This window comes from Cariama cristata, unplaced genomic scaffold, assembly GCF_000690535.1.
Source record: "Cariama cristata isolate BGI_N322 unplaced genomic scaffold, ASM69053v1 scaffold8582, whole genome shotgun sequence".
In the NCBI taxonomy this organism is placed as follows: Eukaryota; Metazoa; Chordata; class Aves; order Cariamiformes; family Cariamidae; genus Cariama; species Cariama cristata.
The window spans coordinates 42,655-64,429 of NW_009604160.1; the positions used below are offsets into that span (position 1 = coordinate 42,655).

Sequence of the window (21,775 nt, forward strand, 5' to 3'; positions counted from 1 at the left end):
CCCCCCCCCCCCTGTCATTCTTTTAAAGTAATCAGGTTTCACAAATGTTAAGAAAACCATCCCCTCCTGCCAGCTGGAGAGAGGCCAGTTCAAGGAGATTTTTTTTCTCTCCCCCCGTCTCACCCCCTTCATTTGCTATGATCTTTACTGCCGGTCACTGCAGCAAGCAACAGAAGTTGACGTGCTCTTTATAGGATAGCTACCCTTGGTGGGGGAAAAAGCTGCATTTCTCAAAGATATTGCTGGGTTAGGATGAGGATGATAAAGTCAGAATGAGGAGCTCTTGCACTTTTGTGGGACAGCCCTTGCTCTCCCTCTTCCCCCCTTCTGCTAAAAAGAGGGGGAGGAAAAGGGGGAGGATGTAACAGACACCAGCATGCAAAGGGAATTAAGGCAAGGACAGAGACTTGCGTGACAGTCTCTGTTTATATGAGTTGTCTTTAATGTCTCCGAGCGGTGATGCCAGCAATGTTTAGCTGGTTTCCTGGCACATGTGCACACAGATTCCTTTATGTTCATGAAGGATGGATAAAGGTGAAGGCAGAGCATCGTGGCGCAAAGGGGTCCCACCTCCTCCCTCTCTGACCCAGCCGATTTGTGCTGATGTTCATATGGGCTGTTGCTCAGCTTTGCAGAACAAGCTTCAAGATCCAAGTCAGAATTCAAGAGCTTTTCGAAAAGAAAAAAGAAAGAAAAAAACCACAACACTACAGCAAGCGGACACCTTGCTCATTTACTGGTGAGCCGAGGCCGTACCGCAGCAGAGGGGCAGAGCAGAGGGCTGTGTGGATCCTGCAATTTTGGGATGAGTTGAAGGGTGGGAGGGAACCGGTGCAAAAGCAATCCCACTTGAGCCTCTTCCTGCTCTGCTTGTCCTTTTTCTCAAAGCACCGTTTTGGTATCATTCATTAAACCTTCTGTTTTTGCTGCTTTAACACAACTTTCCCTGTGCAGGCTTCCTGGCCAGCTCAGCCCCTGCCACATGCCCCTGACCAGTCCCCTGTCTGCCAGAGGAGCAGCCTGGAGCCCTGCTCCAAGCAGCCATTTTTTGCATCTCTATGTAGAGAAATTTTGGGAGCGAGAGGCTCCTTTGCAACTCTTGCAGTTTGCTGAAAAACCATCATGTCTGGGTCTGTCTTTCAGTTGGATGCATGCTTTTCACAGACCCCAGCTGAATTTTAAAAAGCATTGATACCACTTTATATCCTCAAAGGTTTTGTGATGATTGAGTTAAAGTCATCCCCATGTGCACAAAGGGACACAGGTTACACACCCATGGGATCATTTCTCCTCACCCTTCCTACTCCTTCCTCCCTTCGACCTGCTGGAAGCTCTGACTTCGTCCTGTGCTGGGCGGGCTGCCTGCGAGATGTCCTGAATCGACATTTGTTTTTCTCCCAGTAAGTCAGTGGGGAGATGACCATCGACACAGAGATGCTCCACGGGCTTGACCTCTACACTGAGGTTCAAACCTGCCTTTGCCTCTGCTCACCCCGGCAAGCTCTGGGAAGACGGTAGCGTAACTGGTTCCCCTGGGAGCTGGATCTGGCCCTTTTGGAGCTGTACCAGTAGTCTGCAGACCTTCGGGAGAGCAGGGGTCAGGGAGGAGGAGCCAAGTGGGATTTTGGCAGTGGGCCACGTTAGATCCGTTGTGTAGGAGCTGAGCCCATCCACAGCGTATGTTCCTCTGTCTTTATTTATTTCCATTTCTCTGCAGTAGTTTCAGATAGAGGGCTTACCTGCTTTGGGTAAAAAATACATCTTTTTTAAGAACAAAAAGAGACAGAGTCTTGCTTTCTGCCTGCGTCTGAGTGACTCCTGTTGACACTAACAGGATTCTGTGTACAGTCAGGAGAATAAGCTCTCCAGTCTCATGCAAACTGGTGCCCTCAGCTATTTAAAAAACAAACATTTTTTTTTTTTCTCCATTGAGTGAATTAACTGCAGTTACTGCATCCATGTAGCTCCCTGTTTTATGAACTATAAGAACCTTTCCTATGCACAGCCTATGGCCTAATTATGTAATTATGTCTCTTGGGTGGATTATATTTTTCTTCTCATAATTGTGTCTTTACCCAAGAGACTGGAAGGATTCCAAGCTTTCCCCTTTCCTGGGTAAAAATTGTTTGGCTCTTTTGTGTTTTGTTGGTTTTGTGTTTTTTTTTTTTTTTTCCATGAACTTTGGATTGGGTGCGTTCAGTAGGACCGAGTGGGGAGAAGCCAGCCTGGGGATGACAGTTTCTCAGAGGACAAGGGGCACAAGAGGGAACCTTGTGACTTGCTTCAGAGTTTTTTCCTTGCAAAGAGCTGATGTGCATTTTCTGGGCTTTTACTGATTTATGGCTCTCTTATTTTTACCTCCAGTGCATAGATTGACACTGCTTTGGAGTGACATCTTGCTGCAATGATGTATTGTCTGAAATTTGTAACAGCACAATGAATATTTTCGTTTCATGCTGAATGCTCAGCATTATTCTGTCCCTGCACGGCAGCTGTTAAGAAGCCTTAGGCTCAGGTCTCAACTCCTTTACCGTGGCATAAATATGACTCCCTTGATTTCAGCTTTACAAGCCTGTAGCTGAATTCACAGTCAAGCCCATATCAGTGTCTTCCAGTTACAGCTGATCCATAGGACCAAATGGGATGAAAAGCAGTAATACATCCAAAGAGAATTTAAGGAGAATTTGTGATGAATTTCGGAGGACATGTAACCTGTCTTTGTTGTGGTGTGAAATTGTTTTCTACAATGTGCACACAGAAGTATGTCACTAGTGTGCTAGTGTTAAAAGAGACATAATCAGAGTGCTTGTCTCAAAGACATGTAATGTTAGTAGGAAAAAATGTGCCCATTCTTTACCTTTTTAAATCATCTCACCTTTGGAGAACAGCGGGAATAATCAAAACTTGAGTTCTTGGTCTCTGTTGTGCTTCTCTTGAAGTCAGGGAAAGCGTGGGGTGTACAGACTATAAATTCATAGCTTGTAAACTAAGTGATTCTTCTTTCTGCCGTCCCTTAGCCTGAAGGAAAGTCTCTTTTCCATTAAAGTTTTCTTCTTTTTCAATCATAGCACTGAACCCAGAGCCACAGAAAGCCTCAGTTGCTAGCCCCAAAGTTTAAAGAATTTTTATTTTGTTTGCCCTTCCCAGCTGTAGTCACTCCATGGAGTGACTCTCCAGACTTCACTAGCTGATGCTGAGTGCACTCACATGACATATAGCAAACAGAAACCATGGTGGTATTTCATATTGGGTCATCACCCTCCATTCTGCTTGGGATGTCCCAGCAAATGTATCCCCAGCAGGTGAGAGCCCATGTTCTTACTTTAATGACCTTTCTGCCTTCCCTTGGCTCTTTTACGGAGACACCTGACTCCCATGATACTTCTTGTTGTTAAGACAAAAGCAAAAAAGATAGAACTGGGTGATGACTGAAAATAGCTAACCCACTTGAGAGTGATAAAAGCATCTGTTGAAAATCTGGTAACCAGATCTCCTTGGTACCAGAAAAAAACACACACAAAAAAAAACTGGTGGGTGGTGTATACGGTACAAAGAAAGGGAGTCCCTGAGTGTCAGCATCTGGCAAGGCCACGTGTAGCATAATCTGATTAGTTTTCAGTTCCACACCCACAAGCTGAAAGATAAAAATGCACACCCCTCCTCTCCAAGGAGGTAAAAATCTTCAAGCATTAACACCACATTTACATTCTGCAAGTCAGCCTCTTCCATGGCCCGATTTACATCTTGACTTCTCCAGCGGAGCGGTGGAAGTTCAGTGATGAGAGACGAACTCACGTCCCTTTCCAGTTACCACATCCAGCAGACTCAAGATTGCCTTGCTTTGATCTGGGAGACATTCCTTCATTTAGTTTAAACTGAAATCATTTAGCTGGAGATGAAGTCTCCTCACATCTTCTGCCATGCCTGGCATGTGATAATTGAACATTAGCTTCTATGGTCCATTTTAACATGTTCTGAGGCCGTCCTGGACTGGCGAGCTGAAGCAGCAGTGCAGGCACTGTCTGCCTGGCTGCAGTTTGCATGGACTTTATTGTACTCTCTCAGTACTGTTTTCTGGTTTGGTTCATGTAAAATGGCCAAAATTGGTACTGGGGTGGATTAATGGCAATGCTTTCTGTCTCCAGAAACTAATACTCAGGTTGGTGTTTGGCTTGAAATAGCTGAGTAGTGGTGAGAGACCAGAATATTTTGGAGCGAATAATGAATTTCTAATATCTAACATGTTTTGTACTGTGACAACAGGCAAATCGGAACAGCTTGTATAGCTTTTGTCTATTAACTCTCAGTTCTTCTCATGTCTTTCCCATCTCCTTGCTTGTGACCCGATCTGTTCCAATGCTCACTGGGTCCCATCCTTGTTCAATGACGCATGAGACAGCCTCAGTCTTTTTGACTGCATTTCATATCCAAGACTGCCTGTGTCCGTAACCATTTTGTCCCCCTCCAAGCCCAATCCGTTCTGAAAAATCATCTTTGTAACAGAGCAACCAGCACTGAATGCAATATGGCAGGCATTGGGATAGCTGCAACATTATTTTATTCTATTCTTTATGTAGCTTTGATATTGCTTTTTAATGTACCCACTGCTGCAGCAGATCACAGATTCTCCCTGAGCTATCCGCACTTGCTACCCTAATCTTTTTTCCTGAAATAAAATTACGCCTCATGACTGAGACCAAGGAATACAGCTTTTCTTAGCGCACTCTCCTGGGATCAGGAATTTCTCTGTCAACAGACGCATATATCAATGAGAGATGAAAAGCAGCTTGTGGAATGAGTTTTAAACATGTATCACGTATTTCATTGCTGCTGCTTATGTGCTACTCAGAAGCCCTTTTTAGAGTGTTTTCAGCCCATACCTCATAGTTCCTCTGTACTTAATAGGATTTTATTTTTTTTTCTGCACAGGAATCATGGCAAGAGATTTATTTAAGTTCCCTACATTTTTTTGTGAGTAGCTCTTGAATATGAAGTTTTTGTTGAGTTTCCTGCTTACTTTCAATGTGAGCGCATCTTAGCTTTTATCCAAGCGTAGTAACCCATAACGTGCAAAGCTGTAATGTAGTCATCTCATCTCACTGGGACATTTCACTGGGGGAGTGTGGCTCCTTCTGTGGATCTCTTTGTCACAACATGACTCCGTGTTAAAACCCTAAATTTTAAATGTCCAGAAGGAGAAGGCAAGTCTGCCTTTGGCCCCTTGCTGGTTTCTGGGGACTTGCAGTTCCATTGATGCCTGGGGTCTTCCAGATGTGCATATAGCTCTCTTCCCTACTATTTTTTTGGGGGGAAGGGAGGAGATGGCAACACCCAAACCCACACATCTCTAGATCATTTCAATCTAACCAGATGAGGGAATCTTTCTTCTTACTTTTTTCCCCCTCTTTTTTTCCTCTTTTTTTTCCCCTTTTTTTTCTTATTTTTTGTCCCCTGCCTACACTGAAGTGGAGTGTTATCCTGCTGACTTTTGTATTTCTGTCGTAGACCTAGTTCATTATAATAATACACATAATTAAATATAAACTCTTTTCTATCAAAGCTATGCACGGGCAAACAGAGCGTGATGAAAACAAGGCTGGGGGTTATTGGGCACAGGTTGGTGCAGAAGTGGTGACCTATATAACAAGCGTGCATTGAGTTATCTGAAGACAGTTAAAATAGCTTGTGCACCACTTTTTTAGTGGTTCTTTAGCAAAAAGGTCACTGTATGAACATAGCACAGGATTTTCGTACAAAAATTCAAAATAAAATTCACTTTAGAGGTGGATTCATTCCCAGATAAAGTCAGCCCTGGTGTGTAAGGCCAGAGATAGACTAATCATGTTTGCCTTATTTTTGAGCCCTCTTGAATTTACCAAAATGTGATTAGGAATGAGTAGAAGAGAAAAGGGATGGGGAAGAAGATGCCTTTAAAAACAAAGTGGAAGATATGACTGGCAAAGGGAAAAGCAAGTATGTAAAAATTGTGGAGGAAAAGATGGAGAAGGAGAAATCCCGAGAGAATACTGACTGGGTGTGTGTGTGAAAGTTGTTTCTTCAGATTTAGCAGCACCCAGCTTGTACAAGTTGTAATTTAAATAGATTGGAAAGATAATGCTAAAGACTACCAGGTTAGATGTTATCCTGTTAATTAAGCTGCCATTACAGAGTTGTTACAAGCCCACCAAAAATCATTCCCCATTTAAAGTGATTGATACCTCCTGAAGAGAGGAGTAGCCACCCATGTCAGCTCTAACATCGAGCAGCACCTTCTCCTTAAGGAGAAAGCTCCCGCCTACCCCACGCATTTAAGCTGAGTCATCTTAGGGGGGAAAAAAATCATACTTCAAAGTACAAAATAATGGGTCAACTAATTAATTTTTTTAAATTGCTAGAGAAGTTTCTCCAAAATTAAATTCCATCCAGTTTCTTCTCATCTCCCAACCTGAATCCTTCACTGCTGTCTATCTGGAACCATGATTTCTCTGAATCTAGTATGGACTTAGCTGTCTAGTCCTGAGATTGCTTTGCCTATGTGTCACGGAGGCGCCATGGTTGCAGTTAGATGATGTGAACCCATGTACTTCATTACTGTGGTGAGAGGTACCATTAAAAGGCATTTTTTTAAAGAGTGGTAGTCTGATAGTTCAATCTCAGGATTCAGTGGCTTCATTTACACTTTTAAAATAAATTAAACTGTGCCAGAATTGGTTCTCTGGCCCTAAGATAGATGGGACAATCTGACCGTGTCTGCAAAGCTGAACTCTCATAGCCTGCAGACAGATGGCTGTGTTCACACTGCTGAGGGACAACACAGATTATCTCAAGCCACTGGGGATCATCTGGAAGGTTCAAGCCCAGACCCTACCAGAGATCCTTCTTATTGTTAAAAGCATAAAAATATCCTACCCAGTTATTGCTTGTGCCTGTGCCCCAGCACTGCTTACAGGGAAGGAGGAAGACATGGTTCTGGGTTGCAAACAGGGGGTCTGGGCCCCCGTTTCAGTTCTACCAGAGGCTTTTTGGGTGACCTTGGTTGCTAACTTAGGGTAAGATTCATTCCATTTAATGTTGACTAATGGTGAGGGTGTCTAATTAAACTGGTTATGTGTGCACCCTCGCTGATCAGAGAAGGAAGAGAAAGCAAATTCAGAAGATGAATCATCCCGTTTTAAGACCAGTGTCAGAGACAAATGAGATGAATTGCCCTCTGGAAGTAGCTATTTCTTTCCATTAACTGTAGAGGAAGTCTACATTAGAAGAGTTTAGACTAGATGCCTGATTTATGAATGGCTGAAGTTGAGTTGAGTTAGAGACCTTAATCTCTATGCATGCCTGTTTCTCCATATGTTGAATGATAGAAATAACACCTTCTGTGCTTCACATTCAAAGGCACCATTGGGCGAGAAGCATCCTATAACTACTGTGGAAAGAAATTAAACCTAGGAGCAAAAATACAACAATTAGAAAAGCAAAACCTTTACTCTTCAAACATCTCAGTGACAGTATGAGAAGTACCATTTGGGGCATCCTGTTGCTTTTGCCATTTTCCCCTTTTACATTTGACAACCGAGCAGCCATAAATGACTGTTCCCAATGCAGCCATATGGCATGAGGGCACTTTGCCTAGTTTTAGGGAGAGAAGTAGGAGCACTGAGGAAGGCTGACTGTCCAAGGGAGCATAGAACCCAGTCTTGACCAGCAGCTTTGAAGGTTTTCCTTGCGATACTGCTCTTCCCAAATGACAGTGACTATTTAATTTTTGGAAAATCTCCCAGAGGAGTGAAAGCCATTGACTAACTGTAACAAAGCAAAAAAATAAGGGGAGAAGAAAAGCTTGCATATTCTTAGCAAAAATCCACGACATATAAACCAAGCATGGAATAATTGTCCCACTTGATAACTTGTACTTACGTATGAGGCTTGCTTTTGGAAAAGAAAGTTTGCCCCTTTAACTACCCAGTGTAGTTAAAGCAGCAAAAAAAAAAAAAAAAAAAAGATAAAAAAGACCTTGTGTGGGTGTCCTTATTTTGATCCAAATTGCAACATGGTGCACATCTGTGTGGGCACAGTTGTGCTCGATAAGGCTCTCACCAGCACAACCCTGTCCAAAACACAAATCCCCCACTGATGTCCCTGTTTCATCGGGGGTAGCTGAGATACCTGTAAATCCGTTAAATCTAATAACAGGTCCTTAGAGGCCATTTTGGGGTTTTGTGGGGGTGTGTTAAATTACTAAATCTTGTTATTAACGCTTTTATTTTATGATTTACTGTTTCCAGGGCACAGACAGAAGCTTGATGACTCTAAACCTAGTTTGTTCTCTGAACGCCTCAGTGATTTAGGGCGCATTCCTCATCCCAGTATGAGAGTAGGGGTCCCGACCCAGAGCCCACGGCCCTCCCTGAACTCTACACCAAGTCCTTTTAATCCACAAGGACAGAGTCAGATTACAGGTAAGAGACAGAACCATAGGTTTGACTTGCACAGGCAACGGTAGTAATTGCTTATGGCTATTTGTGTCTCAACTGCAGTAAAAGAGGCTCTTGCAGAGTGAGAGATGTGTTCCAAGCAAAGCTAGGTGGGAAGTGGATTTTTCTATAGTGTTTGAAGCTGAAAATGTCTTTCTTTTTTAAAAATATCTTTTTGCCTTAAATCCAAAATAATCCAAAATAGTCAATCTGGGTAAATTGAGCAGGAATCTGGTGAAATTCTAACTGCCACGTTGCTCTGCCTTCTCCTCCGTGTCTGCAATAGTATGTATTAGCGTATAATAGAATGAATATTTTTATTTAGCCTTTTTATTTTGCACTTGTGTTGAGATCAGCATTTAGTGGTCTTTCTATTGGAATAATAATACAATCTTCTCACATGGTGGTTTCCTTCTAGCACCAGTGCTGACCACTGTTACAATAAACGAACTGAGTTGTGGAGAAATCTCCAAAGGTTGCTTGTGAATGTTGTATGCAACATTTATGATTGCATGCTGAGAGACAGATTTCATTGTGCTGAGGGAAATCATAAAGTACCATGTGTCACAGATTATAAGACTGAAATAAGATGTTTAACTGCAGCTATGCCAGAGGTTTGCAACAAATCTGTGAAGCCTACAAAATAAATCAATTTTGTAATTTTTCTGAACTCAGAGCTGGTTAAGTTTTTCAAAAGAGTTTCAAAACAACCTCTACCTAATTTTGGCCATTTCTGCGCTCAAAATTTGTGCTGATGTATTTGTGTCTATTCAGGATGTGAAGAGGTGTTGCCCCTGGCCAATTCACTTGCTAGAACTGTTGGAGAATTTCACCTAGATGCAAGTCTGTCAACAAAAATCTTGGGTCAATTTACTAGGTCGATTTAAAACTCAGTTTTGCTGTTATAGTTGCATCTACACCAGGAGTCTTTTACCAATGTTATATACCATTATTCCTTACCAGTATACTGGTAAAGCACTCCTAGTATAGACATAGTCTTTGAGTCAACCTAGGAAGATTTCTGGTTTCATGTTTCAAGTGGTTTTGACATGATACCAGCTGAAACTTAGCGGTTTTAACAAAGTGTTGTGGCTTTCTTCTTCTTTCTTTTTCTTCTTTTTTAAGTTCCACTGGTTTATTAATTTGCAGTAAGAAAGAGAAGTAAATGCATTAATTTGAACCCGAAGCACTCAGAGAACTGAAACGAAAAAATTGTTCCCATGAGCTGTGGCAAAGGTCTCCCAGATCTAGGAGCCTAACTTTAACTAGTGTAAGATGTTTATAATACAGTAAATATGTCAATAGTACCTATTACATGGTACCTGCTGCTCACCAGCTTCCCAGAGCAGGTTTTTTGGCCGGGCTTTGTGTTTTTTTCATTGGACATGTGATGTCATGGCTCTTACACATATCATTTTCTGGGTAAGAACTGCCAAACTGGAGCCCAGGGTTTTTTCTAACCTGCTATCTTCTGTCTGGCAGTGTTTGGGGACATAGTTCCCGAGAAAGCAGAGGGAAAATCCAGGGCTATAATCAGCTTTTTTCTTTCTTCTTGTGCCTCCATAGTTTACCTATTGTGCAACACTATATCTGGGAACGAAGGAGGGTGAAATTCTTTCTGACCCCATCTGGTGATCAGCTTATGCCCTGAAGCACGAGAACTGAGATCCCCTTGTAATTTTCTTCCTAGCTAAGTGTAACCTCATATGCTGCTCTCATTCACATAAATGCCTCCTGCAGAAAATGTTCTGCTGGGTTTGATTAATAGAGTACTTCTCTGCCTCGTTATGAATCAGCAGCAGCATTTACAGATCCAGGAGGTGAAAACTTCAGATGAGCTTTAAAAAAAGCCTGACTTGAAACAAAGCTGTGTGGCATTCGCTGTCTTCTCTGCAAATTTAAGAGTCAGCAGTTCAAAGTACCAGCTGAGACTTCATCAAGAGTGGGAAGATATGTGCTGGTAGGGCAGAGGGAAGTGAGCTGAACCAAGGAAGGCAGGCTGACTTTCCCATTTATTGTAGATAGTTTGCTTTTCTTGCCATGTAAACTCACGGTCGTGAGATACTTTAGAATCCCAAATTGCTCTTATTTCCCCCAAAACAGCGAGGACTTAGCTGCTTATTAAAGTTTGTAGTCAGTAAGTGGTCTGGTACAGTATTTGCCGTGTTATTCCCCACTCTTGTCTCCTCCTTGGTTTACAGAAGTCAAACACCCAGCCCTCAAAGGCTATTCATTAGCTTTCTGGTAGCCCTCCCATTTAATAAGGCGATTAGCGTGAGCATGTTCAGTCGATGTAAGCTCTGTGAATTGCGCTGGCTTCCCTACAAGGCTTTTTCTTGCTCTTCAGGACATTGATTGTAATCTGTAAAGCTCTGCGTGCTTTGATGTTCCACCAAAGTGCTGGGATGCTTTTTGTGGACAGTCCCTCTGAGTTCTTCTGGGATGAATGGATGCTCGTTGCAACGAGAGGTGAAGTTGATGCCACAGATGAGGCACCTCTTTGATCAGGTGCTGGATGAGCATGGGCAATCGCTGAAAGTCCGCCTGTTTGGTGTGGTAGTAGGGAGTGAGCTCTTTGGCCTGTCCGTCTCCACCAGTTTCCTCGTTGTGGGAATACCACTGGCTTCTTAACGTGGTCACTGGGCTGCTATGGATGGGCATGTATTAAAAGGATAATAGACCCTTGTCTGAAAAACAAGGATTTTTTTATTACCTTTATTGGAATTAACCAAGCGTTCCTTTAGAAATACCTTTGTTTCTTAATCTTTTTACCTAGTAATTTAGGGAAAATAATTAATTCCTAATAACTTTCACAGTAAATACTGGTTTCCTATGACAAAATCCATATTGTTGCTAGTAAGCACATAAAAGTTTTTGTTTCATTCCACTTGAGGTCTTACCTGGCTTTTGCACGATTAAACAGAAATAATATTTAAAGCCTGGCTGGCCCACACCTGAGTCTGAAAGAACTCAGCACTTTGGGGTTCACTCTTATATTTCTTTTCTCTGTCTAGGTTGTGTTTATTTTGCTAGAGTATCAGAGTACAGGTTTTACAAATCGCGGCACAGTCTTAAACCTACCACGGGGCCGGGCTGTGGCAGTACAAGGCACAGAGTTGCCCTTATTCAACATGGCATTTTAACTAGGATTCTGCAACAGCAACATTGAAGGGTCATTAAAAAACAAATCGTCCAATAAGCAGATGCCTTTGCTGAGGCAATGCAGATTCAATTTGAACCCCGCTTGCTGCCCGTAAATCAGGAATCCTGTCTGTTCACATTTGGATACTGGTATATTTGCTTTTTTATTTTTTTCTCTTTCCATAACGGCACTCGCACAACTTGCTCACGTATCCGATTACATTCCCATTCAGACACCGAGCTGTTGCGTCAGTGTTTCAGTATGAAATGAGGAAAACTCTTTTGTTTTTCTAAAATGCAACCGGTGAGGATTAGCTTCTGTGGGCCAGGAAAAGCCACGGGTGTAATGGCAGGAATGTGATTGGTGTGAGGACCCCGCAGCTGGGCTGTGGGGTCTGCAAAGTGGGAGTTAAGTGAGGTTTCATGCTCCATCACCACTGTGGCACCGTCTGATCTATAGGCAACCTGTGACTTTCATCACTGAAACAGCAGCACTCAAAAGCAGGTCCCGTGAAATCTTTTTTTTTTTCCTTTTCCTCTTCCCCTCCCCCTGCACTTCAGGGACATTATGCTTTCGTTTCTCATTTTTAGGGTTGTAGGAAGCAGATTTAAAGGCTTTGGAGCTGGCTTACCTGCAAGTTAGAGAGGGGACTCATCTCCACTGGCAGGCAGGGACTGGCTTCAGGGACAATGTAAACTGAGTCTTCTGGGAGGACCATGGGCAGAAGGCACCTTCGACTCTCAGGTGGAGGATGAGGATGGACCCTCCTTAATTCTCCCGTTCAGGACTTGCAGGTGATGGGCTGGATGCTGCCCTTTTGCAGGGACAGGGAGAAGGCAGAAAGCCGTGCTTATCATAGTGTTGACCCGGGCTCTGGATATGAAGCTGTGCAGCATCTGTATCAAAGACCAATGTCTGTTCTGTGAGACCATGAGCTGCAGGACAGGTTTGAAACAAAAACTGTGTAGCTGTTATTAGACCGGCACTATGCAAGCGCCCTGCCAGGGATTGGCTGTGTTTTACCTGGGACCAGCAGCACTCTGAAGTACGCACCGGTTTGTAGCTGGTGCACATCCACCTGAGATCACATAAGTCAAAGTACGTGGTTGCCTGGAACAGATAATATAGAAATTGCCCAAGTAATAGGCTTATAGGGTGAATTATGCCTTCAGCTCACTGTAACGTGGCATAAAAGCTACAAGACTCAGCGGATGAGGCAGTGGAGTTGGGATTTCTGCTGCCATGAACACAAGGGTGGCTGCAGCCTGCTGTATTTTATGTGAATCGATTGTGTCCTTCAGGCGACTGGCAAGTTGCCATCTTGAACCTCCGTTTGGTAAAGCTTGTGTCCCTCCTGTTACAGTATTCTTTTAACTTCACCCCCTCCTTTACAATTTAGTTGCCCTACTGGCATGACTTGTTTGGTTTATTTTTTTTTCTTTTAGAAATGTGACTCTTGGGGCGGTAGGAGGAGAAATAGTTTTAGAGGTTCTTCAGGCCAAAATATGGTCTCAATTACGCTTCTGTATGTTGGGGTGTAACTCCATTGGATTTGACTTCATTGATTGAACTGGGCAATCCAGATCAAGCCCTGGGCTTTTAAAGATGCCTAAGAAATAGTCAAGAGAAGGAGGTTGCATTTTTGTTGTTGTTGTTTTGCTGCGGGGAGGTGGTGTTACAACAATAGTTGGGTTACTCATGCAGAAAGTCATCTTGTCTTTGTTAAGATCAGAAGTGAGGATATTTGCTTTAAGTGTTTACCAAAGATAGCTCCAGACAGCTTGTTTTTTAGTATCGGCAGTAGCACTACTACAGTCAGCAGCAGCCAGTGCTAGAGCTGATGGCTGGATTTAAACAAGAGTGGTTTTGCAAAGTGCGTGCACGCATGTGACATTGGGGTGTTACAGACGGGATGCCAAGGAGCTGCGAGCCTGTGATCATGCTCTGATCATGTAACTCAGCTTGGGAAATGGGAAGTTGATTTTTTTTCTGTAGTAAATCTGTGTGCTTCATAATCCAGTGCCGAAGCAGTGGAAAAACTCATTCTTCAGGGCTATTTACAGATTTTTTCTTCTCTCCATTGACACTTCAGAACATTTCCATTGAAGGAAGAGAAGTCACGTTGCTGGAGACCCAATGTCGTTGGTGGGAGAATGGGTCACTGGGGTAGTTTTTTTGTTTTTTCTTTTTTTTTGTTTTAATTTTATACAGTGTGTCCAATCTTAGACTGATTTTAAAAACCGCTTATTGTCCATTAAGCATCAGTGTCCATTGTGCATTGATGCAGTCAGTCACGGACCACAAAGGGTCAAGGACCATATATATCTCGCACTGACTATAAATGTGGCAGTAAAACCTAGACACAAAGTAATTTGCAATACTCAATGTTTCCTGCTTTGGCGAGGTTTACCTGGAAGTACAAACAGGATGGAGCTGTTTGTGCATTAGTTTAGACCTCACCCTGCTGACTTGTTTCAGCTGAGCTGTGCCCAAGCTTTCTTAGCATACACATGATATGCCCTGTTGTGAACAAATATGCTGAAAGCCACACTTTTCTTCACACCCACGCAGGCATAACAGAAATGTTTACAAAAGGAGGACTGCTCTTAATAATCACTCCAAAATTTTCAAGTGCAAATGCCAACTCAAAGTGGCCCTCTGCCTCGTTTGCTGTTGACTGCTCTGCTAGCCCTTCCACATGGTTGCTGTATAGGAAGATGAGGGGCTTTCTCCCAGGCTGTTCACTGTATTTTTGTATTAGCATTTTCCCTTGTTTTGGAGGGATTCCTTTACGGAGAAATCCACATTTGTTGTGCCTTAGAGCTCTAAGGTTTCTGATCTGTTCTGGACTTTTTGTGATTGGGAAGATGTGCTGTGTCTGCCGAGCACATGATGATTCGGGTGACAGTGCAAAGCTGGTGGCCCACAGGGACTCAGCGGACACATGTGAGCCCACCAGCTGGAGTGAACAGGGAAGCTGGTCTCTGGTGTAGGAGGCCAAGGAAAACCTCTCACAAATCCACTTGTAGCTTCTTGCCCTCTGGTATATGCTAAATAGTCACTCCACCCTTTCCATGGCCGAGCAAGGAGGAGGTGACTCTCCTAAGGACATTGTTGTGTTTCCCTCAGAAACATCTGTGTGGATCTGCCCTGGAAGTGTTGTTCTGGCAACTGGCACCTCCCCATGGTGCCCCCAGAACCCTCCTTCCCCCCAGGAGGTTTGGTGGGGTGTGGGTTCAGAAGAGATGGGCTGATTGGGCCTCAGTGACCGACGTCTCTGCTTCAGCAGCATTGCAAGGAACGTCTGCTGGTGGCACCAAAGGGTGCCACGTGAGACTTAGCTGCATGTCTGCCTTCAGGGACTAGACAGGGAAGCTTTGGACTCTGCCTCGCGACATTTTACTCTGGGGATTGGGCAACGTCACTGAGCAGTGAAGTTTACCCTGTGGGCTAGCAGATCACCTTTGACTTGGCAAGGCGAGGGTATTTCGTTGCTCTCTCCTCTCATGCCCATGCAAACCTTGGCCGTTATCAGTCAGCAGAAGCTAGTTTTAGGGCATTTACTCTAGGATCTGGTGAAACTTGTATCTTCACTTTCCGGTTTCCTAATGGGCCAAAGGTAACTCTTGAGGCCAGTCAGCCCCAGGGCAAAATTCCCCACCTGGCCTCGACCATGACCTCAGCCATGGCTTGGTGTGGAGGAATCGCAGTAACCTCTCCAGCCTAGGGTATTGTGACCTTCTCCTCAGTCGCTGAGCTCTGATGCATCATCTGATGTTTGATTTGGTTGAGCATTTTCCTCTTTATTATTTCCTATTCCCTGAGAAGACGTGATCTCATTTCCCTGGAGCTAAGTTGCTTGCACTCTAGTTCCAGAGGGCCTAAAGTTTGCACCTGAATATCTGGGTTGAAAACTTCCAGCCAAGATAAGCACCCCATTTTGTAATGAGGTACTTAGAGAGTGCCTGCACCTTAAAAAAATGACCAACTAAATATGCAATATATCATTATTGTCCTTAAATTTAGGTAGAAATTGCCTTAAATGGAGGTTGGGTGAGTTACCCAAGTTCAACAGGAAATCTGCTTCAGGGCCAGAAGCAGTTGAGTCGCAGCACAGTGTCTTCACTAAGTCCATCCTCTTTTTTCTCTTTCTCTAAAATACTTCACAGTTTAAAATCTCACAGTATTGGACTCATGGAGAACTGAAATCAAATAGATATATCTAAAAAAGAAGTGTGGAATTGCATCTGTGGTTGGAATGAGCTATTGAAACTGTCTATAAATTTAAGCTAGATGTCATAAGAATATATGATATGTTTTTGGGTCAACTGATGGTCCACCCAGACCTGTATTCTACCTCTGACAGCTTAGTGCAAGATACTGTTTTGAAAGACCACATGAGCCTTTGAAAGATCACTTTTTGCCATTTGTCCTTGTGTCCACACAGACGTTCACAGTTGTTGGATTAAGGATGTTAGGTGTAAAACAAGTCTAGTGTGGGTGGTGAGGATGACGGAGATGCTCAAGATCTTCTCATGCCATGAGGATTGCAATACCAGAAGTGGCGTGAACCTCCAGAAGGCAGCTCCTTTCCTGAGGTTTTCACCATCTTAGACCAAAGTCTTGTAAAAACATCCTCTGCCATGATTTTTTTTCTCAGCCTTTACCTGCGATATAATTTTCTTCCAGCATTCGAGGTGACCTAAAATCCAAACTTTAAAGGACTCTGTTTTGGATTCGGAAGCAGAGATTGAAAAACTCTTGGAGTTTGAAGGAGCTTGGATTTGAGATTGTGCTCCTGACACATCATTAATTTTAAGATTGTTTTTGCAGCAATCCTAGGCTTTCTGTTCCCAGTTGAAGATCATTTACCATTGACTGCATGGTGAATTATAGTAGTGGAATGAGGCAGAGAAATATGTCGATATCAGATATAACAATGAGCAGTCAGTCAGATTTGAACCCGTGCCAATCTATACAACCCTAGCCTTGAAATTGTTAAAACAAAGAAGTTCATTACATTTAATGATCAAGTGTCCTTCGGATTTCTGAGGAGTTTATGTTAACCATTTATATTACTCAGCTCTAATATAAATGGCAAACTCCAGGAAAATCCTCTTAAAATTAAATTGGAAAGTTGGAGGGTTTTATATATATATATATAGTTATTTTGCTTCAAGGAAGTATCTGCTTTCCAGACATCTCTTCAAACAAATCATGTCTGAACAGAAAAAATAAACAAGGAATAGCTGAAACTACAAGGTTTTGCTGTGTGGAAGAGCAGGGAAATGAGTTAAAAAAAGAAAAAAAACAACTGAATTTCCTGAAAAAGTGCCTTTTTTTATGCCATGTGGCTATCACATTGCTGCTTTGCTTCAAGGAAGTATCTGCTTTCCAGACATCTCTTCAAACAAATCATGTCTGAACAGAAAAAATAAACAAGGAATAGCTGAAACTACAAGGTTTTGCTGTGTGGAAGAGCAGGGAAATGAGTTAAAAAAAGAAAAAAAACAACTGAATTTCCTGAAAAAGTGCCTTTTTTTATGCCATGTGGCTATCACATTGCTGCCTACAAAGTAAGCCTTAGCACAGTGCTCTGATATAGCAGGTTCTCCAAATTGAGTGGACCTGATGTGCTTCACTGAAAATATTGGGGAGGATTTGGAGGGATGTGCTACAATTTCTATGAGCCAGTTCAGAGATAGTTTTCTGTTTATTGTGCAGTGCCCAAAACAAACTTTGGGATTGAAAGTGCTTTGTTTTTATCAATATAAAGAAAGAAAAATAATAATTTATGAGGCATTCAGTGGTATCTTTATCACCAGATATTAACTGAGAGCAAATGGTTTATAAATCCAAACACCAGTGAGTACAACTAGGTCTCCCTCTCTCTCACTTAGTGCAATCCACCAGCGCTTCAGCAAAAAAAACCCTGTATTTATCCTTAAAATAATTTCGCCCATGGTGAACTGTAGCAAGTACATCAAAAGGCATCATTAGCTTCCGATAGTTATCCCAAAGCATTTGCTTTCACATTGTTGTAATTGACGTGACCGTAGGTAATTGGGCAAGCATCCAAATGTGACATTTTTGAACGGATGCTGATAAGATTGACGTTTTCCTTCTTGGATAGTGTTTGCAGTGAAAACACTACTGTGCAATGTTTGAACTGGATAACAACTTGACAGGCATGCCAAGTGCTGACTGTAGAGTCTCCCCACCTCTGAAGTCCACTTCCTAAGCTCAGACCTGGGTCTCATACTTGCTGTCCGCATATCTGTCCGAGTCCTTGAGGACTGGCGAGTCTTGGTATAACACGCTGTTAGACCTGGATGAGAGACACCAGGAATTTGCAGCACAGCTGCTAGATCTTTTAAAACTCTGCTCACTGCTCCGTTCGTTTCCCCAAAAAAATTGTTACAGGGAGGGAAGAGCACAGAGCAAGGCTTGAAGGGGTTGAGTCCTAGAGGAGCAAGTTGTGTTTCATTACATTTTCATTCCTTATAGCACTAATGTCTGTATGTTCAGTACTCCCACCTCTTTCAATTAGACTGTTGATACCCTAAATTTTTTCTTCCATTAAAAAAAAATTATCTTTTTTTTTTTTTTTTTCCCCTAGACCCCAGGCAGGCGCAGTCGTCCCCGCCATGGTCCTATGACCAGTCTTACCCATCCTACTTGAGCCAGATGACTTCACCGTCCATTCACTCCACAACTCCCCTGTCCTCCACTCGAGGCACAGGACTTCCAGCCATTACCGATGTACCCAGACGCCTCTCAGGTAAAGACTGTGTTTTGCCTAAAACAATTATGCAGATAGGGACAGGACTGGCAGAGGCTGCCTCCGTGACCTCAGACAAACCTTAATAAGAAGAGCAAAGCTGAGTCGGTGATAACAGGGTTACTGCGTGGCACGCGGGGGTCACAGTCCCTTTTTTTCGAAGTAGAAGAGCTGCTGTGTTGCTCTAAGCATGTATCGTTTGAATGTCTCTAGGTCCATTTCAGATCAGACTATTTTTAAATTGTGAACCTGATTCTATGAACAAATTCTCTTTTTTTCCCCCCCCTATGAGAAGAAGTTTACTCGCATGTTTTAAAGTAATTGTGATATTCTCTATTTTTTGATGCTTTACTTTTGTGGTGTGTGTGACATTAGGCAGCCTGACAGATAGATGCCTTTATTTCTTCATAGCTAAGGCTAAGGTTCATTTTCCTGCATTTCAATCCAGTAGCTCAAGAAAACCTATTTCCTTAGTTAATGTGTACTTGAGATGCCTATCAGAAACTAACTGACTCACTTTAGGGTAAAGATTGGACAAATTGTGATTTGGAATGATGTGGGAGAGAGGAAATACATTTAGGAACATAGACAAGACAGCAGTGAGGAACTGAGACTTTTTTTTTAATCAAACAAATGTACATTTACATACTGTGCAATTCATCTCTAATGGTCTCAGTGATAAAACCATCTGTGCAAAGTAATCTGATTGCCCCAAAGTAAGATAGAGCCTGTCATGGCCCACAGTCACCTTGTATATCTTGCCAAAAATGAGGAACCTTAGGGGAGGGCGGCTCAGTATTAAAACTCCAGCCTTGCAAATGTGGAAATATTAGCAGCGTATGCCAAAAAAGCATGTGTAATGTAAAGCCTTTATGATTCATTAATGAAAACCAAAGAATCAGTCTTATTACATCTATTTTTTGCATGTTTGCAAGATATTATTATAATCTTGGATGCTGCTGCCATACACCTGTTTGTCCCGCAGCCAGGTGAATTTCTTGCTGTCGTGTTTTCCCCTTCCACCAAGCTCATAGTGCTGGAAATGTTGATCACTCCACTGAGCTGCATCACTGACAAGCTGAGCTTCAGCCAGCAGGCGTGTAGGATTTGATTAGCGTAGACTCCTTGATTTCTTTCATCTTGGAGGAGGGAAGCTTTGTTTCTCAAACAAACAGCTGCAAAAACCTCTGCGGTCCTAACGTGCTCTGCCTTCTCAGAGATGCCAAACATCTCCAATGTGGGCCGAGGGCTGGAGGGTGGTGGAGCAGGTTCCTGCGGGCTCTCTGTGCAACGCGCTGACTTGGTTCAAAAAACTCGATCAGCTTGATGCTGAGGAAATGCTTGCTTTGGCCAGAAACAGGTTCCCTTTGAGTCAGAGCCTCCTGATGGTCTGTGTTGTCGAATGGGTTATTTTTGCAATTGTGCCCCCAGCAATACCTCCAGGAGAGGCTCGGCTGGGACCAGGCAGCTGTACCATCACATACTTGCCCTGCAGCCCTTGCTTGTCTGTGTGTATTCAGACGTGAGTGCCTGGCATGTGGGCACAGGCAGACTGACTAAAAGACCTGGCTATGTACATTATGTGGCCGTGGACTGAACTTTTCTTCCGTACTCTGCAGTCGGTTGCCTTCATGCTTCTAGCCATTCATCTCTTGGGGGTTAGACTGACACTTCCACAATGCTCTTTTACCTTTTCCCTGCGTAAGGATCTTGCTTCCAGTTAGATTCAAGATTGAAAAAGGGGACTTTGATCTTCCACAAGTGCCAGCAGTTGTCTGCAGTGTTTGCTGATGTTCAGAAATACAGAGCGGTGTTCCTGGGTGAAGGACGAGCTCTGATGCTCAGGCTGCAAGGAGGTGCGTTGCAGTCCCAGCTGCAAACCCTGCGGTTCCTCTCAAGGGTTTCTACCTAGTAGTGCCACAGGAAGGGAAGGCAGGATCCAACCGCTTTTGTGTATAAACTAGAGGGATAAATGCAAGTTTAAAGCTGCTCGTTACAGCAACCAGTTTATCCCTTGCACACGGAGAAATGTGCATCTCCACTTGATACTTCTTTCAGAGGAGAACAGAGCCTTGATGAGGGAAAAAAGTGACTGCTAAGAAACACTAAAAACATTAGAAAACTTCAGGCACCTCCAGTGCATGAGGGAGAAATTAGAGTTTTACAAGGCCTTGAATAAAACCCAACTTTTCTTTCCAATACAGTGGCAGAAAACTGATTATCAAGGCTGTTAAAAGTATACAAGGTAATTTTAATGAATGCCATATTTACTGCCTGTTGCTTAACATCATGCAGGAGGAAAACGGGTAAAGCTTCCCCCTCAGGCCTTGGATGTCACACCTACAGGCACAGGACTTCCTACCTGCTGCAATTTCACATCACCCAGCCTTTCCGCAGACCTCCATGGCTCTGCCTGGACAACTGCTTAAGTTATGCTCAGCCAGACATTGAGGATATACAATCTCATAAAGCAATGTGTCCTTCAAAAGAGTGGTTCCTGGTTCTATTGTCAGTGGCAGCCCTCAAGAGCTATTTTCAATGGTACTCCCATGACCAGAAACACATCCATCCCATGGCCAAAATGGTGGTGTTCCTCCCTGTCCTGGGATGGGTACATCTCTTGGTGATGAGGATGCCTGTGTTTCAATCCCGGATTAGGCTGAGCATCAGAAGACTTTTGAGGCTGTAGGACAGGAGGTGACAGGGGACTGCCATAACAGTTCCTGCAGTTTGCAGTCCCACGGGAGAGGGGAAAAGGGCAACAGGCTGCAACCCTAAGGAGTTATTCGCGCGGGCTGGTGTAATGTGGCTGAACTGGTCGTGTCAGTGTCTAGACTGATTTCTTTGCACAACTGAAATGTTTGCAGGCATGCTGCAGGCACGTGCAAATGAGTGCCCATGGCTGACAAACTTCAAGTATTCATCTTATATTCTCCAAATGGGGTTCGGTACTGTATTTGCAGTGTTGTACAACTGATTACTGATGTGTCACATGTATTTGGGCAGTATTCCACAGCCATAGTTGAAAAGCAAAGCAAAAAAAAAGATTATCTGGCATCACTCATGCAACGTTTGAACCAGCAGTCTCGCTGGTGCTTAAGTCTCATGTTCATATCAAGAATAAATAAAAAATAAGCTCATGAGGCCATGTAATTGGCTTACCTTATTGCACCACCTCAGTCATAAAAAGAGCAGGACTCCCCATATTTTATTAAAATATCTGTCTGCTCAGAATTCCCCAGAAGACGGTGAAAGTTGGTGGCCTAGCAGATTAATATTCTTAATTAAATAATATCGTAGTGGAAACCATGGGAATATATGAACATGGTCATTTTAGAGAGAGTTTTGCCTGAGGGACGTAGTCTTACTGCGTGATTCATA

The 21,775-nt window shown here is 43.2% G+C and overlaps 1 protein-coding gene across 1 annotated transcript in view; it reads left to right on the top strand.

Moving 5' to 3' along the window:
- Window positions 1-21,775, top strand: part of LOC104157912 (runt-related transcription factor 2-like) — a gene marked incomplete at its 5' end in the record, with an annotated part of 153,435 nt that overhangs the window by 36,724 nt on the left and 94,936 nt on the right. Inside the window, 2 exons of the mRNA XM_009695455.1 lie at window positions 8,283-8,456; window positions 18,233-18,394. Of these exons, the coding sequence (XP_009693757.1) occupies window positions 8,283-8,456; window positions 18,233-18,394 (336 nt within the window). The remainder of the gene's footprint in view (window positions 1-8,282; window positions 8,457-18,232; window positions 18,395-21,775) is intronic.